Source organism: Typopeltis vanoorti, chromosome 23 (assembly GCF_054136105.1).
Source record: "Typopeltis vanoorti isolate ZY-2024b chromosome 23, IOZ_Tvanoo_1.0, whole genome shotgun sequence".
NCBI classification, from domain to species: domain Eukaryota; kingdom Metazoa; phylum Arthropoda; class Arachnida; order Uropygi; family Thelyphonidae; genus Typopeltis; species Typopeltis vanoorti.
The window spans coordinates 74,085,163-74,102,826 of NC_143571.1; the positions used below are offsets into that span (position 1 = coordinate 74,085,163).

The 17,664-nt window shown below is 35.4% G+C and overlaps 1 protein-coding gene across 1 annotated transcript in view; it reads right to left on the bottom strand.

Moving 5' to 3' along the window:
* The window catches only part of LOC150093981 (protein capicua homolog), a 315,184-nt gene that overhangs the window by 226,429 nt on the left and 71,091 nt on the right, over window positions 1-17,664 (bottom strand). Inside the window, exon 6 of the mRNA XM_090412927.1 lies at window positions 15,691-15,809. Coding sequence (XP_090269053.1) covers window positions 15,691-15,809 — 119 coding nt within the window. The remainder of the gene's footprint in view (window positions 1-15,690; window positions 15,810-17,664) is intronic.

Here is a 17,664-nt window from a genome sequence, read left to right on the forward strand (position 1 = left end):
AGATTTACGAAGAAATTGTGACGATTTAGAGATTCTCTTGAAGGACTGCGACAATAAAGACATAAATGCAATAGAACTATATGACGAGTTATGTGCTTTCTGGGATATTTTTCAGAAGGATAATTTAAATATTCAAAAGCCATTTCAATATTCTTAATTTTATTGTGTCCAATAACTTATCTTTCCCTAACTTTTCAATTGTTTTAAGAATACTATTTTTATCAATTTTCCAAATTGAAAATTGATTAAAACCTACTTAAGAACAAGTATGTCACAAAAAAGGCTTGTCAGTTTGGAGGTAATAGCGATTGAAAATGATATATGTGCGGAATTAGACGTTAAGACCATTATTTCCAATTTTGTAAATATGAAATCAAAAACCTTAAAATTTTAATTTAAAAAATTTCAAGTATATTTATGTAATTTAATTTATTTTCTGTTATTCTGTAAAGATGTTATTTTTTGAATATTTATATTAAATGTTCTAATTATTTCTGAATTCTTTCTTATTTTCTCATCTATCTTAAGTTTCTTTTATTTTCCTAAATGGTAGTTCCACTTATAAAAATTATTAAAATTTTTTTACAAGTTACTAAGAATTTAGTAACTTGTAAAATGCAAGAATTTTTTAAACTTTAGTTCAAATAAATTTTAACTTTAATTAAAATTCATTTTAATTTTGTTAGCGATTCGGGTCGGTGAGAAGGCTATAATCCCTGGATGATTATATTAAACAATTAAAGTGAAAATTTGCTTTAACTTTTGAGAATGTTTTGAATATTAGGGTTTTTAACGATTATCCTGCTAGTCAACACCTCCGGTTTGTTATATTTAGCGAACCAACTTGTGGCTGTTCTGTGAATATTTATTTAAGAAATTTCAAATAATTAAAATTTTTATTATCATAAAAGAACCACACACTCCCGGATCGTTACAGGGGTGCTTAGATAGAAATTGCATGCGGGCGGCAAAGACCCTAGCACCAGCTCTGTTTGTAGGTTTTCTATATACAGATAGGTTGATACTATTATTGGTTCGTTTCTTTATTAGGATGTCAAGGAATGGCAGTTTTCCATCTTTTTCAATTTCTAATGTGAATTTCATGGTATGGTGGAAACTACTGATTTGGTTAAGGTAATCCATTAGTTCTTCTTTCGTATGATCCCAAATGAGAAAGATATCATCCACATATCTGTACCAAATTTTCAGTTTTGGAATGATCTGGGATAAGACCTACAAACAGAATTAACTACAATATCCAAAAAACTATCTTTAAATGGTTATCCAAAAAGACTCTACAACAAGATTCTCTTGACTGATATACCACATAGACAACGTGATGATGTCCAATACATCAGTACTATTACTATTCCATTTGTCAGCAACATTTCCAAAAAATTAGCTAACCTTCTAAAACCACATAATATCAGAGTAGCATTCAAGCCAGTCAACACTATTCGGAAATTTTTAAGATCACCGAAAGATCCTCATCCATTCTACAAGTACTCTGGAGTATATAATATACCTTGCTCATGTGGTATTAGTTACGTAGGTCAGACCTCTAGAAGCTTTGAAACAAGAAAGAAAGAACACATAGGATATGTCAGAACAACAGACAAGACATTTCAGGGCTTTCTTGCCACTTTGCCTCTACTAATCATCACATTGAGTGGGATAAGAGCCTTATGCCCTATATAGAAGATAACTACCATTCAAGAACCTTCAAGGAAGCAGTTACAGTTGCCCGTAAAACTGAAAACCTAAACAAGAATCAAGGTCTAACCTTACCGGAAATTTGGAAAGGTTTAATCAGATCATTAAACATCAAAGAAATGAACTTTCATGACAATTGCATCATGAGCCATAACGAATAAAGCACGTTCCCAAGACACACGCACTGTCTCGTTCAATACTAATTTTTTGTATGAATTAGAACCATCAGTTATAACCTAGTCTGTTGCCTTCACATAGCTTACTAGTTTGTATTCCCTGAAGATGCCGATAGAAAAAAAAATTGGCGAAACATGTAGGACGGTAAAATAAAGCTACTTGACTAACATTATATAAAAAGAGTGTAATAGTCTTAAACAGATTCTTGTTAAAGACCTGAACAATGGAGCAGGATATGAGTCCTAAACATACAGAAATGTTTAGGAAATTTGGGAGAAATGTTTTACTCACAGAATAGGAGAAGGAAAGTTCACAAAACAAGTGCTTTTTTCCAGAATGGCAGCAAAAAAGACCCAGAGGAAGACCAAGATTTGGCTGGCGTTTCACTGGAAGGTTTGTGTAAAGAAGGCTCCTGGTTCAGATAAGTTTATTTATTTTTTACTAATTAATTGTAAATAAGTGTGTGTTTATCTGTAAGAGTTGTGGTTGAAGTTGTGCGCTTGCAGTATTTGTAGTCTGTGGACGTGTTCCTTTAAGTTTGTTTATAAAATTATTCAACTTATAACACCAATACAACATGGCAATAAAAGGTAAGTCATGCGTAGGTCTGCGCGAAAGATAAATAAAGTAGACAGTGTAGATTTTTCAAAATGGTACGGTGCCGTGAATGTAATATATATGTATGGGAATATGTCACAGATATTTATATATAGAGGCTGAATAAGAGAAAAGAATGAGCAGGTATGTAGGAAATTTAAGATTCTGCTATACAAAATATATAGCAGAATCTTAAATAGCAAACTAATGAAATATTCCAAAAACTTTATTTTAGAAGTACAGAATGGATTTAGAAAAGGGTGATCATGTATAGACCCGGCCTTTTGCCTAAAATTAATAATAGAGAAAAGAAGAGAATACAATTTAGAAACACATATTGCATTTATTGACTTTGAAAAAGCATTTGACAAAGTTAAAAGAAACATTATTTAACATATTAAAAGAAAGACAAATACCAAATAATATCCTAAAAGCTATCACAAGTATATATGAAAATAATAGAATGCAAATAAGATTAAATCACAAGCTATCATATACGAGAGAGATAAACCAAGGGATCTGACAGGGATGTCCCCTCTCAGCAACTGTTTTTAATATTTACTTAAATGAAATAATAATAAAATGGAGTAAAAATTTACATCAAGGAATTAAACTTTCTCCTACAGTAAACTTAAACACTCTCCTTTTTGCCGACGACCAAATAATAATTACAAATTCTGAAGATAACTTACAGAAAGCTATTTTAGATCTAAATGAGATAGCCAAAGATTATGGTATGATAATATCAACGGAAAAATCAAAAACCATGGCCTTTAAAGGACAAAATTCAGCAAGAACTAAAATAGTAATAGATAACAAGATCTTAGAACAGGTGAATTCATTTAACTACCTAGGATGTATGATCATATATGAAAATGAAAAAGATATAAATGTAAAAATTGCAAAATATTTAAAAATAACAGGTGTAATTAACTCTATATTTAAACCAAATCTAGTTCAAAAACAAACCAGACTAAAAGTATAAAATACATTAGCCCTACCAGTCTTAATGTATGGAAGCGAGGTCTGGACAATAAAACAAAAAGACAAAGATTAATAACAGCAGAAATGAAGTTTATGAGAAAAACTGGAAAGTATACCCTATTTGATCACAAAAGAAATGAAGAAATTATGAAAGAATTAAACCAAGAACCAGTAATAGAAAAAAATTAAAAAATATAAACATAAATGGATGGAACACGTTCAAAGAATGAAAACAGAAAGATTACCAAAACAAGCCAGTAGGAAAAAGAAAACCAGGATGTCCTCTTAAACGATTCAACGATGACTTCTAAGGCAGGAACAGGCCATGCTAGGCCTAAATTCTTGATATGCATGATGATGAGGTATGTACGAAATGTGATATTTTGACAGACCAAGAGGTTTGCTAAAATATATGAGTTTAAATAGTTTAAATATGAGTACGAAACATGGTATTGTAACCAACATGTCAGTTGAAGATTGTGTGAATGTTTAGAGAGTGTGTGGAAATGATAGTGCAAAAAAAAGGTTCGATTAACAATAAATAGTTTGTTTGAAATTTCACTCTGTTAAAAAAACAGAGTGAAATTAAGAATAAAGTGAGCAATAACGAAGTTAATTGCACTCTGTTTATCAACTTCATTATTGCCCACTACGATAAAGTGAGCAATAATGAAGACAGAAAAAGAGCGAAGTTAACAGTAAGGTAACAAGCAGAATTAACAGCAAACAAGTGTATATGTGTGTGACTGGTGATAAAATAGCGAGAGTGAATGATAGCAAAAAAATGGATGCAAGATTTGAAAGCTGAGGCAAGAGTGAAATGAAGAGAATTGTAGATATGTATGGAAGAGTGAAGTCAATGAAAACAAATGACGTCAGTATAAAAATGGTAACGAAAGACCTGCAATGGGCATTGTATGGGTTCAATCATTATAGGTGTGGTAAACAAGAATATGCACAAGGTTGGTTTTCCTGGATGTAAATTGAATAAAGTGATTGAGGGCGTTGGATATGAGCACTAAGTGAGCAAAGGAGTTGGTGGTAGGGACAAATGATGTGACTGGAAATGAAGAGAATGTAAGATTGGATATCAGAAGATTGTTGAAAAGGATAAAAGATATCAGGGTGATAAGAAACATAGTCAATGTGGTTGTCCGGGTATGATGGTGATGAGATGAGGCAGAGAGCAAGAATTATGAATAATATATTAGCAGAAATGTGTGAAGAGATAGGAGTGCAGTTTGTTAATGTGTGGAATGAGTTTGAAGGAAGAATTGAACTGTATAAGAGTGATGGACTGCATTTGAATGGTTTTGGTGTGAGTCATTTGGAGAGACCGCTGCTGGAAGGGAGAGTAATGGGTGCAGAGAATGGATCTGAGCAAGTAAGAAGCGATACAGAAGAGCAAGAGAGTGAGGAAGTAGAGATTGAAGTCGTGCTTATAAATGAAGAAGTGGATAGCATGAGTGTAGAGAATGAGAGAACAAGTGTGCAAGACAAACAGGGAAATGGAGAGACTCAGGGTGGACAGGGAAACACAGCATGAGAAATGTTTATGCTCCAAGAGGATGTGAATGTGAGCATAGACAAAAAGGGAGGAGATGACCTGGGATGTAGGGAAAACAGTTGGATATGAAGAGGGTTTGGGACAAGTAAGGAGAGAAAGAAACGGCTTCGGGAAAGTATGGGGAAGTTACATCTAATAAGTGGTATTAGTGAAAATTGTTATAGACCTAAGAATGAGCTGTTATATTTGTATATGAATGCTAGAAGTAACAGAAACAAGAGAAATAGAATGGTTGCATTGATTGGGTGAACAAACTCAATCATTATTGATTGAGTTTGTTCACTCAAAAATTGCTGGAATAAGTGAGGCATGGTTGGATGACATCCTGACAGGAATAGAGATGGAAGGGTATGATGTATTTCATGAAGATAAACAGGGTAAAAAGGGGGGTAAAGCACAATTGATGATAGGAAAGGAGTGATGTCCATACAAGATAGAGCTGCAAGAAGGAAATACTGGTCATGGTTTTGAGGCAGTATGGTGTGAGACAGAGGTGAATAGAATGAAATAGTTTGTTGGATGCTGCTGTAGACCTGGTAATGTGGTGACCAAGAAATGCATAAGCAAATGGGAAATGAGTGATCATTATGGGTGATTTTAATTATGGCAATATAGACTGGGATGACAAGATAACAACTGGAAGTAAAAAAAAAATGAGTTTTTTTGAGTTTTTAAGGGACAACTAACTCAGGCAGTATGTAACAAAAGGTACATGAAGATTGAGGATCTTTGATTTGATCATCTCATCAGGGGATATTATTATAAATGAGGTGTTAAATCTCTCTCTCCAGTTGCCGAGAGTAACCATGAAGTGATTACCTGGGTGGTTGCCAGCCATGTGAGGGACTACAAAACTGGTGATTATGAGAAGCTAAGACAGCGTGGAGCAGTAGCATGTCATGAGAAATGGTGGAGAGATCAATGCTGTTTGGGTGATATTCAAGAACTATCTAGTAGGAGCAACATCTAAATGTATTCCAAAGGTCAGAAGATTAAATAAGGTAGGTAAGAAATGGATTAATGAAGAGATTAAGCATACAATCAATTCTATGATTAATACAAAGAACAGGCAAGGAAGATGACTCGGTTGATAAAAGTAGAAAGTTCATTATGAGAAGCAGTTAGCTAATAAAGCCAAAAATAAAAAAAAAAAAAAAATCCTAGGGATGACATTGATGGCAGAAAATGGTATAAGGACAACTGTTCAAGAGGATATAGTTATGATCCTTTCCGTCAGTGTTATACAGTGATCAGCATTCATTTATGGACTCTACAATTATTATTTATACGTGTTATAAATAATTATTTTAATTTCCCCGACGTTTCAACCTTCATATTAACGTCATCATCTGAAGTGTACACACATACATATATATAGAGACAAAACTAAATTACATTTCACACAGTATGCTGAAGAGACGATAATTTGATCAACGGTTATTCTACTGGCCTGACCTCTAGTGAAAATAAAATTACAATAAATAAATTAAATAAATTAACTACATCAAAGCTATATTCTATTTAAGACAATATCAGAGAAACATTCTTTCATATAGATAGTTTTGTTACACTAAAAATGATGTCCTAATTTAACATGACAATTGTTACATTAGATTTAGGATCCTCGATTACTTATGGTCCTATTTATAATTAACTCTTAGGGAGAAAGTTTAAGTGGGTAGAATATGTGCCTTCCATATTCTTGGGATTTTTAGACCATCATTATTGTTAAGATTAGGGTGATTGATAAGAATCTCACAGGCCTCCTTAAATTTATGTTCATACATGTTTTGGTATGATGTAAACAACAGGTACTTTTCCAGTCAATTCTATGTAAAGTGTTCAGGGCATGATCAAAAAGACCAGCTTGATCATAGTTATTACATTTAAAGTTTCGTTTATATTCCTTTTTTCCCTGATAGGAATTGTGCATCCTGTTTCCCCCCCCTATATAGGGAAAATTACTGGTGCAATGAATACAGTATACTTCAGGGCGGGCCAGCAGAGGGAGTGGATCCTTGGATGAGTTGAGTAAGTTCTTTAATTTTGCAGGAAGTTTAAAGGTGGCTTTAAGGTTGTATTTTTGTAGTATTCGGTTTCATGATGATGATGATGAACAGCCTATTTTTCTACTCACTGCAGGCCTTCACCCTGCAGTGAGTAGAAAAATAGCCCTCTAAAAAAAAAACCTTCCTCTCCCATTGAGGAACGTTTTTTGGGTCTACTACTCCCATGGTGACCCAGTCCATATTGGGAGAGTGTATCTATACTTGGGTGAATGAATGTATGAAGGTGGAAGACAATCACAAACATCCATGCCTACTCAGGATTCGAACCCGCAGCCTCTTGGCTGGAGAGTGGATATGCTAATCACTCGACCAACCAGGCCAGTTATTCGGTTTATTTTGTCTGATATCCCTTTAATGTATGGAATGGTTACAGTTTTATCGTAGTCTTGTTTATTTTTGTTTTTAAGAGAGGTCTTGTACAGAATTTTGTTGATAGTATTTTGGCTGTAACCAATTTTTAGGAAGGTACTGCTGATAACTTTTAATTCATCTTTAAGTGCTTGTTCATTAGAGAAAATCTTCAAAGTCCTGTTTTTTAGTATATTAATGACCCCCTAGTTTTTGTATTAGGTGGTGGTAGATTGGCCAGCATGTATCGATTTCGGTAAATAGTGAAGGAAAGCCTGCCAGAAGGAAGACTTGTGACAAGTGTATCTAGAAATGGAAGTGTGTTCTGCTTTTCTATCTCAATTGTGAATTGTATGCATTTGTGTTTTGTTTAGGTGGCTATGGAAAGTGATGTCTGGGGCCAGATAAGGAAAACATCATCAATGTATCTAAGCCAGACTTTGGGTTTTAAAGAAGAGGAATCTAGAGAATGTTGCTCAAAATGTTTTATGGAAAAGTTAGCAATACAGGGGTGATAATGGTGAGCCCATGGATGTGTCTTCTTTTTTTTGTAGGTAGAAAGTGTTAGTGTTTTGCCACACAAAATAGCCAGAATGTAGCACATGCACAAAGAGCACTGTGATATCAGGAGGGAATTTGTCCTGTAATACAAGGATTGTGTCATTGATTGGGACATTTGTGAAGAGGGCAGAGATGTCAGAACTGACTAATAAATCATCTTTTTCCAGTGTTATGTCTTTGATTTTGTTTACAAAGTGTTGTGTGTGTGTTTTTAATATAGGAAGGGGGGGGGGGAATGACCTACCAACTCCGCTAGTTTCTTGGCTAGGTGATAATTGGGGAAGACCATAAATTCTCGGGGAACGAAGGTAGTGCAGAAGTAATTTTTTTACGGTGTCTTCAGGCCATGTGGTGACTGATTTAAGTAGCTTCTCCATTTTCTTTTTTATTCAATTGGTAAAGTCATAGTTAACAAGTTGATAGGTGCTGTTGTCCGAGAAAAAAAAAGGATATAGTTGTGATATTTAATGAGCAGTTCATAAAGGTCTTTCATCCTTATAAATGTGACATCGTGGAGAGTTTGAGAGCAGTGAATGATGAGGAGAAGTGGGGAAGAAATAGAAGTGAGTTTGAAGATATGGACCACACTGGAGAGACAAAATATCAAACTCTAAAAACAAAAAAAAAATTTGATTTAACATAACCTGTACAGCTATCTCTAAAAATAAATCAAATCAAAAGTTACTGGGTGGTAAGTCAATATGTGCTTTTAGAGAATACAGAGAAACATTGTTATTATTATTACATGATCTCCATAAAGTTAAAAGACTCATCAGAAGAGGTCCCCACTACCAAACTGTACCTTAAACTCACTCAACATTTTTGCACTCACTACACTTTCATGCAATATATTCCATTCACCAAAAACTCTTCATGCAAAGAACCTATTTCTCATTCCATTGCTCACATACTCCTTATGTAGTTTCTAGGAATTTCCCTCCCCAATTCTACCACTGTCTCCCTCCATTTCTATGAAAAATCTTTTCCAAATTAACTTTGCAACAATGCATTACTAATTTATGTCTTATTCTTATTCCAACCCTTCCTCCTATTCACAAGGCTCTGCAAATGCTACCATCAATCTATCTTTATAATTTGCTCCATTCCATAGACTGGAGACCACTTTAGTCAATCTTCTCCTTGTTCCTATAAAAGCAAAGTGACCAGGTCTGTACATAATAATCCACACAAGACCTGATTAAGGCATGATACAATGGAACCATAACCTTCTTATATCTACTTATCAAAGTCCTTATCATTGCCATAATCTGATATGATAATCATAACTCAAGCAATGCAATCCCCTCTGTCTACCACCAATCCCAGATCTCTCATCTCCTCAAAATTTTCCCACCAATTTTAGACCTTGCATCCCATCCTTGTCTACTAAATTTCAAAACCTTACACTTCGCAATGAATTGGTAGTTCTATTCATTTGCTTCCCCCTCATGCAGCCTATTCAGATCCTCCTGTAGAGCCACAGCATGTTTGACTCCTCGTTGTTCCTCCTGGATTTTGCATTATCTTCACAGCTGCATATCTCCACTTAAATCAATGAAATCTATCCCAATATCATTAATGTATAAGTTAAACAATAATGGCCCCAAAACCAATGACTGCAGCACACCACTAGCAACTTTCCATTTTTGGGCACTATGTCCTCCATACACAACTTGCTGATACCTATTTGACAGTCAATTACCTATCTGACTCACTAATTTAAACCCATCTGTTTCGATTTAGTTACTAATTTGTCATGGCATTCTTGTCCAATGCATTTATCAACTTATAAGTACAAAAGTAATCTAGTAAAACATGATGTCCCTTTAACAAGCGCATGGTGTCCACACAGAGAACACTGTCATTATCAACCCAATTTGGTATCATAGACCTCAACAACTTCTCCACTACCTTAAAACTCCAGACACACTGATTAGTTTATAATCTGGAGCTTCAGTTCAATAACCACTTTTAACATTTCCTTATGATATGCAGTAATATGTCATCAAGTCCTATTGCCTTGCTCATAAGCTCTTGCTTTCTCGCCATCAGTCCATCCTCTCCCATTTGCTCTACACTCAAGGTACTCATGACGTCACACTAATGAAGATGAAACACACCAACAAATTGCCCAGTGAATGTCATAATTACATTCTCTGCAACAGTTATCAATCTACCCGTGTCATTTATCAACATCATCTTACCATCTTCTACTTGCCACATATCAAAAGAACTGCCTATGATTTTTTTTTTTTTTTTGTTTGATTGGCTAATTTCTACTCTTACTGCACTTTTTGCTGTCTTTACCAACCAGGTCACCTCCATAGCATACCCTTTGTAATCATCATGTAAACTGATTATTATAACTAGTATTTAACTCATGCAATCTCCACAGCATCTTCTATCATTTTTATTTAATTTTTTTTTTTTTTTGCATGCTTAATCTCTTCATTCATCAATTTTACACCTACTTTATTCAGTTTTTGATGAATGGAATACATTTGCAAATTGCTGTTATACAGCTTTTGATTTATTTATTCATATGGAGTTTCCTCCCCCCCCCATCCCTATTGGGACGAGTTGAGCCCCCTCATGGGGGGGGGGGTTAAGTATTTATGGCTGTAGATCTGTGTGTGTTCACGGGGCCGGTTTGCCTGCTTGTGGGATGAAAAACGGCAGATAAACTGGCGGAAAAAAATCTACTGCCCGCACCCAAGACTGGCTAACTTGGCTATGGCTGAGGAAGATCCTCAAATTCCTCATGTCTTTGATGGGAATCGAACCTCGGACACTCCTTCCCCAGTCATATGGTTGCAAAGCGCACAGCCACTAGGCTAACCGCACGGACACAGCTTTTAATAAGTGCTAAGCAGTACTAGTCTCATTTTCAATTAACTCTTTATTCCATGCCTCACAGAAGTCTTCACATAGCTGGTCACCACCCAGGTGATTATCTAATGATCACTCTTGCCAAGTGGAGAGAGATACAACACTCCATTCACAATCACATCCTCTGATATCATCAGATCTAAGACTCTTGATCCTCGAGTACCTTCTGTTATGTACTACCTAAGATAATTGTTATCTCTTCATTCCAATCTATATTATCATAATTAAAATCACCAATAAAACTTTTCTTGTTTACTAACCCATGTTATTTATATGTTTCTTTGTCAGTCCCCCCCCCATCACTGCATTCCAGGGCCAACAGCAACATCCAACTAAATATCTATTCCTATCAACCTGTACCAAACCCACTGCCACTATTTCCTCTTTCTTGCATCTCTATCTTGTACTGACATAATTCTCTTAGTATCATCAACAGCAGTCTCTGTCCCTTCTTGTTCTCCTTCCTGTCCTCATGAAAAACATTGTATTCCTCCATTTCTAAACATTGTATTCCTCATCTCCAAACATCATCCTCATTTAACCATGTTTCATATATTCCAACAATTTTTGGGTGAAATAAAAACTCAATCAGCAAAAGAGAATTTCATCTAATTTCTGATGCTCTTGGTATTTGTATATAAACACAGCAATTCACTTTTAGGTCTATAACTAGTCCTACTCATGCCACTTAAAACTATGGTTTCTCCACACCTGTCCAACCCTGCTTACCACTATCACCATTTGCTGGCCTGGTTGGCCGAGTGGTTAGTGTACCCACTCACCAATCAACAGGCTGCGGGTTCAAATTCTGCTGTAGGCATGGATGTTTGTGATTGTCTTTAGGTGGAAGATGAATTTCATCACCCAGTGTGAGATCATTTTCCCACTTATTGGAGGCCTGAAGTGGCTTGAAAAAGTTTCATATTTGGTCTCTAGAGTAGGGTTTCTGGATTATGCAAAAAATAAATCAAAAATACAAAAAAAAAAAAAAAAAAAATGAAATTAACAAATGTATGTACAAAATATAACCTTTTGTGAGTGTGAGCAATCATAAAAACTTACCCTATATATATATATATATACAGGGTGTTCGGGATAAATTTGACATATTTATAATTAATTATATTTTTCCGTAAGTTACATGTATTAACACACACTTCTCTTCATTTAAAAGTTTGGACCCTTCTTCATTCATATACAAGATGTCAGAAAGGATGGATAGCTGGAACCCACCTGAATCATGGAAGAGAATAACTTGTATCATGATGATTCGTGCCCGCCATCAAAATAAGGATATTACGACTGCTGCCCAATGCTCCCTGAATACAGTAAAAACAATCAGGCATGAACTAGAGACTTGCAATGGTGACTACGAGGATGTAGCAAGAAGAAAGATCCCTAGCAGACGATCTGATTGCGTTCGTACAGCAGAATTCCTCGCAAATCTGCAGGAACAGGTGTTGAAGAACCCTGGCATTGGAATTCGGGCTTTGTTCGTGGAGTTGCTAACTGTAGTCAAGCCCTGGATAACAAGGGTAGCCAATGGTAGGCCGTATGTATGGCAGCAGGATTCGGCCCCTTGCCACACCTCTGGGAAAAGTCAAAAATGGTTGTCTGAAAATTTCTACGACTTCACCAGTCCAAATGTTTGGCCTCCAAACTCCCCAGACCTTAACCCCATGGATTATTTTGTATGGGGCGCAGTTGAAAAAGACACCAATCGCACTTCCAGTAATACAAAAGCCCAGTTAATGGATAAAATTAAAACAGTTTTTGCGGCCCTTCCCAGGGAGACTGTAGCATCAGCTTGTTCGAGGTTCCGAAGCAGAATTGAAGCTGTGATCGATGCTAATGGTGGTTATTTTGAGTAAATCTTGTTGATAGTATTGTAATTAACTCTGCCTGTAATGTTTTTTTGTCAATTCATTAAATTTAATAGATACAAAGAAGATTTTCTTTTTCCTTACGAAACTGTCAAATTTATCCCGAACACCCTGTATATATCTCTCCCCTCAGACTCAATTACTTCCCTCATATCTCAGGCCATTCCCATATACACATTCACTACTGTTTCCAACATCCACTCTCATTATATCCCATCCCTTTGTCCACCTGAACTCATCTTGCATTTCCCTGTCCATCTTTTGCCTGTCCATCTTGCAGTTTTGTTCTCTCACTCTCATCTCTCGCAGTACTATTCCCTTCACTCACAAGAATTTCAGTCTAGCCTACTCTACTCTGCTGAATTTTTACATCACCACTTACTTCCTTTGATTGCTTATTCATATCACTCATTACATTTTCTTCTGGTAACAGTCTCTCCAGTTATTCATGGGAAAATTTTGGAAAAAATACAGAGGATAAATATTAAGGTAGTAAAATGTTTAGGAGGCACCTAAGAAAGATATGGAAGAAAGAGTATGATAAATGGAATCAAATGTCAATCATAGGCAATATAAGAACTGAAAATAAGGATATTCTGAATGTCTGCAGTAATTACTTTTAAAATTTTTATATAAAGTAATGTAGTGTGTCACAACCTTGCTCTTTATTGGAGGCCTATAGAGGAAGGTTCCTGGATTATCTAACCCTCAGGTGTTAAGGTACCTGTAGTACATTATATACATATTGGCCGCTGAATTAGAAACCGTTATGCAGATGTAAGTAAATGTCACTTATGCAGCATATATGCAATATTTTTTATAGTAAAATGAATGCATTTAAATTTTAATTATCAAAGTTATTTATGCAATCAGCCGCTCACTTTCATCATGTAATATATTTGAATATTTAGTGACAATGCTTCTGTAATTAACTCAAAACACAGTTTCATTCTTGCTTGTCGTTTTATCATTTTGGAATCATAAGAGTTTATCATAACTTTAAAACCAGCACTGTAACTTGGACGTTTCTCCACATTTCAAGCAAAAAGTACCAGTAATTTATAAGACTTGAGATACATAATAAACAATCCTTCACGAATGACTAATGAGAAGTGAAAGTAGATTGGGAAATGGACAGCAATAGTAGGCCAGTAGAGATAGAGCAGCTATGAAGACATGCATATGATTGGAACGGTATTAACAAAAGATTGCGCGACTCAACAAGCTGACAACTGTTGAATTAAAATGCTGATTCTCTTCAACCGAATTCCAAAATATCTAGAATTGCCATAACAACATTCACTATATATTTTTTAATTTTAACATGTTCACATCGGTTTATCATTCCGATGGGACTTCTCACTGTTTGTGTACCACTTCTGCATCTCACAGACAGGATCAACTGACACAAAAATTCAACCCTTCAGTTAAATTTTATTGCTGCTTCTGCGCTGGACTGGTGAGCGGATTCACACACATATTATAAGGCATAATTTTATTTGAAGTTAGCCTTTGTGATCTGTCTTAATGACACCAAAAATTTCAAATGCAATTGAATAAACACTTATTTCATGTAATTGAAAATTTGGACAATGTTTGGACAATAGTTTTTAGTTAGATGCTGTGTCAAGCAAAACTGTACAACATACAGTTTTGCTTGAGTCTATACAGCATGATTTCTGTGGGAGGGGACATGTGATTCATTAGTTAATGCCACTTTTATCTCAGTTATCTCTAATTGCACTATTTGTTGAGAAATATATTACACAGACTGCAAATGTTTCTGTACCTTATTCAATGATACAATAAAACTGCTTGTTTTTCTTGCATCTGCAGTATAGTGGCTGTTGAATCACTGAATTACCCGAGTGAGCGATTTACTATCGCCCTGACATCAATGTGTTTAAACTTTTTTTCGTGTGTGAGGTATATGCGAAATTTTTTAATTTCTTTTTTAGTAATATAAAATCAGTGAGTTATATGTGAGGGCGAGTTATATTCGAGTAAATATAATGGGTAGTGCATGCTGTCCTCCTGCAATGGGTCCTTGGAATCCACGGGTGGTGTTTCTTCATGTAATAATAACATTTTATCCCCATAATTCCTTTCTCCACCAACCAAGTCAATGTCTATATTTTTGACCAGTTGACTAAAAGGTTTAAGTTTTTTTAAACTAATTCAGGGGACCAAGATGTGACATTTTTAAAAATATCTTTTTAAAGTTTATTTCCTGAGAATTACTGGGATCATAATCTAGAGGTTTGTAAGTGTTCCATGTGCATACAAGGTGCCTTGTTCTTGCAGCTTGTCATATTATGGTGACCTGCCAACATCCACTTTGAAAAACACAAGACATATATCTGCAGCCACAACCATAATTAGTCAGGTCTAGCTGATCATGTCTTAAATACCTTGTAGAGAAGCAAAATGGGAGGAAAAACAATTACTATGCTTTCATTTCAGCATATACAAAATTGAAAGACTTATTTTGGAATTAGCAGTAGATTAGAAACCAACCTAATCTAAATAAATATGGCTGTGTTAAAATTCCCAAAATTTGCAAAACATTAATTCTTAGACCTCCTGCCCAATATCCAAGGCAAGCAACCAGTACCCATAGAAGGCATCCTTCTTTTAATACTTTAGGCTTCTTAGACTAATATCTTCTACTTATTCTGTGTGTTTTTTGTGTGTTGTTACAATATTTTAGATGTCTCCATGACAGAATTGAAAATTGGAACTATTTCTTTGTGTTGTTGTGTTTCCATTAAACCGAATTATGTGTTCAAACCAGCATCTAAGCTTAAAGTTTAATACACACAAATAACTTCAGTTATTAAACAAGAGTCTCATAAAAGTGATTTTCCATTCTTAACAAGGATAATTTAAATTTAATTCTCACCTCAGTAATGCAACTTTCAGTATCTTGAGAACCATTTTCAGCTGATTTCTTCAGTGTTAATCCATTTTTTTCTTGAAATGATATTTCTTCTTCTTGAGTAGCTTGTAGTAGTTTATCACCTAAAGATAAATTACAATATTAATATTCTTGGGCATTTCCTAAAACTCAAATCTAAAGAACACTAAAGGTTGAAATCTATAGTAAACTAGCACTATGGATGAGCCAAAGGCTGGATAGACATGATGGAAGGAATATTTTCTGCCATAAATAAAAGGTGAAGGAGAGATAGTATTGAAACATTTAAGTTGCTGAAAGGTCATTGAAGATAATATTACTGAATTGACAATGCGGAGATCTTCATGTGGCAGAACATGGAAGTTTGTATAATGTTCCATTTACTCTACATTAATTATCTACATTTAATTGTGGTGTTTTGAAAAGCTTTTCTGTAGGCACCTTTGTCATATGTCTTTTCCAAATCTACAAAATTTAAATACAGATCCTTGCCATATTCCCATGGTTTTTCAACTAACTGTTGTAAAGTGAAAATCTGATCTTGGCAACTTCCATTTGGCCCGAACGCAGCCTATCTCACTTTCTCTTCCAGAATGCTTCTCTGCCTCTTTTTGCAAATGCCTGCAGACATCTTACCTGGAACACTTAGTAGAGAAATTCCTCTGTAACCCTCACATTCTTCTTTATTTAATTCACTTTTTTTATAGATTGGAATTATGAATGCTCTATCTCAATCATCTGGAATTCAACCTTCTGACCAGGCCCTCTGAATAATGATTTATTTAAGCATTTTTGGTTGAATATCAACTATAAATATAAATACAGAGTCCATCAAAAAAATGTATACACACTTTAACAGATGTCATCATGGACTTTTTTTTTTGAAGTTGGATTGAATTATGGTAGCAATGTGTAGTATGATGTTCTCTCAAAAGATGTCATTACTCACATGAATACTAGCATCAACACGTGACCGGTAGGACAGTCAAACAAAATGGCCAAGACAATGTCATTCGAAGACCATTTTAAAGTGGTATTATCTCAAATTTGAGAATGTTGCTGAAGTTCAATGACAATGGAGGCATGAGTTTGCAACACAACCTCCAACACACCTGACAATTGCATGTATTCGTGATAAGTTTAAGACCCATGGTACCGTGTGCGATGTGCACAACGGAAGATCCGGGAGGCCTCGCACAGCAACAAGTCCTGTTTCCTTGGCTATAGTGTTGAAACAGTTTACATGCTTGCCACAGGAGTCTACCACACAATGTGCACATGAGAAAGAGGAGTTAGCAGTGCAAGCATACAGTGCATTCTTAAAGTAGTTAAATGGAAAGTTTACATCCCAAGATTATTACATGCAATGAATGAACACGATCCTGATCGAAGAATACAGTATTGTGAGTGGTTTCAACACATAGTAGATGAGGAGTTTGTGAGGAAGATGGTTTGGTCTCATGAAGCACAATTTAAGCTTAATGAAACGATGAATCGGCATAATTGTGTTTACTGGGCTCAAGAAATTCCAGGCATTCATGTAGATAAGACAGTCAATTTAAAGGGACTCAATGTCTGATGTGGAATGTCATTTAGGGGTTTAATAGGACCATTCTTCTTTGAAGATATTGTTATTGGTCAAGTGTACCTAGACATGCTACGAACATCCATTTTACTGCCATTCATGCACTTTATGGGAATGATCAATTTCTCTTCCAACAAGATGGTGCACCACTACACTACCACCGAGAGGTGACAGCTTACCTCAATGAGAGTTTGCAGGGACAATGGACAAGACAACGAGGTGCAGTTGAGTTTCCCCCCACACACACGTTCTCCTGAAATATGGGAATGATCAATTTCTCTTCCAACAAGATGGTGCACCACTACACTACCACCGAGAGGTGACAGCTTACCTCAATGAGAGTTTGCAGGGACAATGGACAAGACAACGAGGTG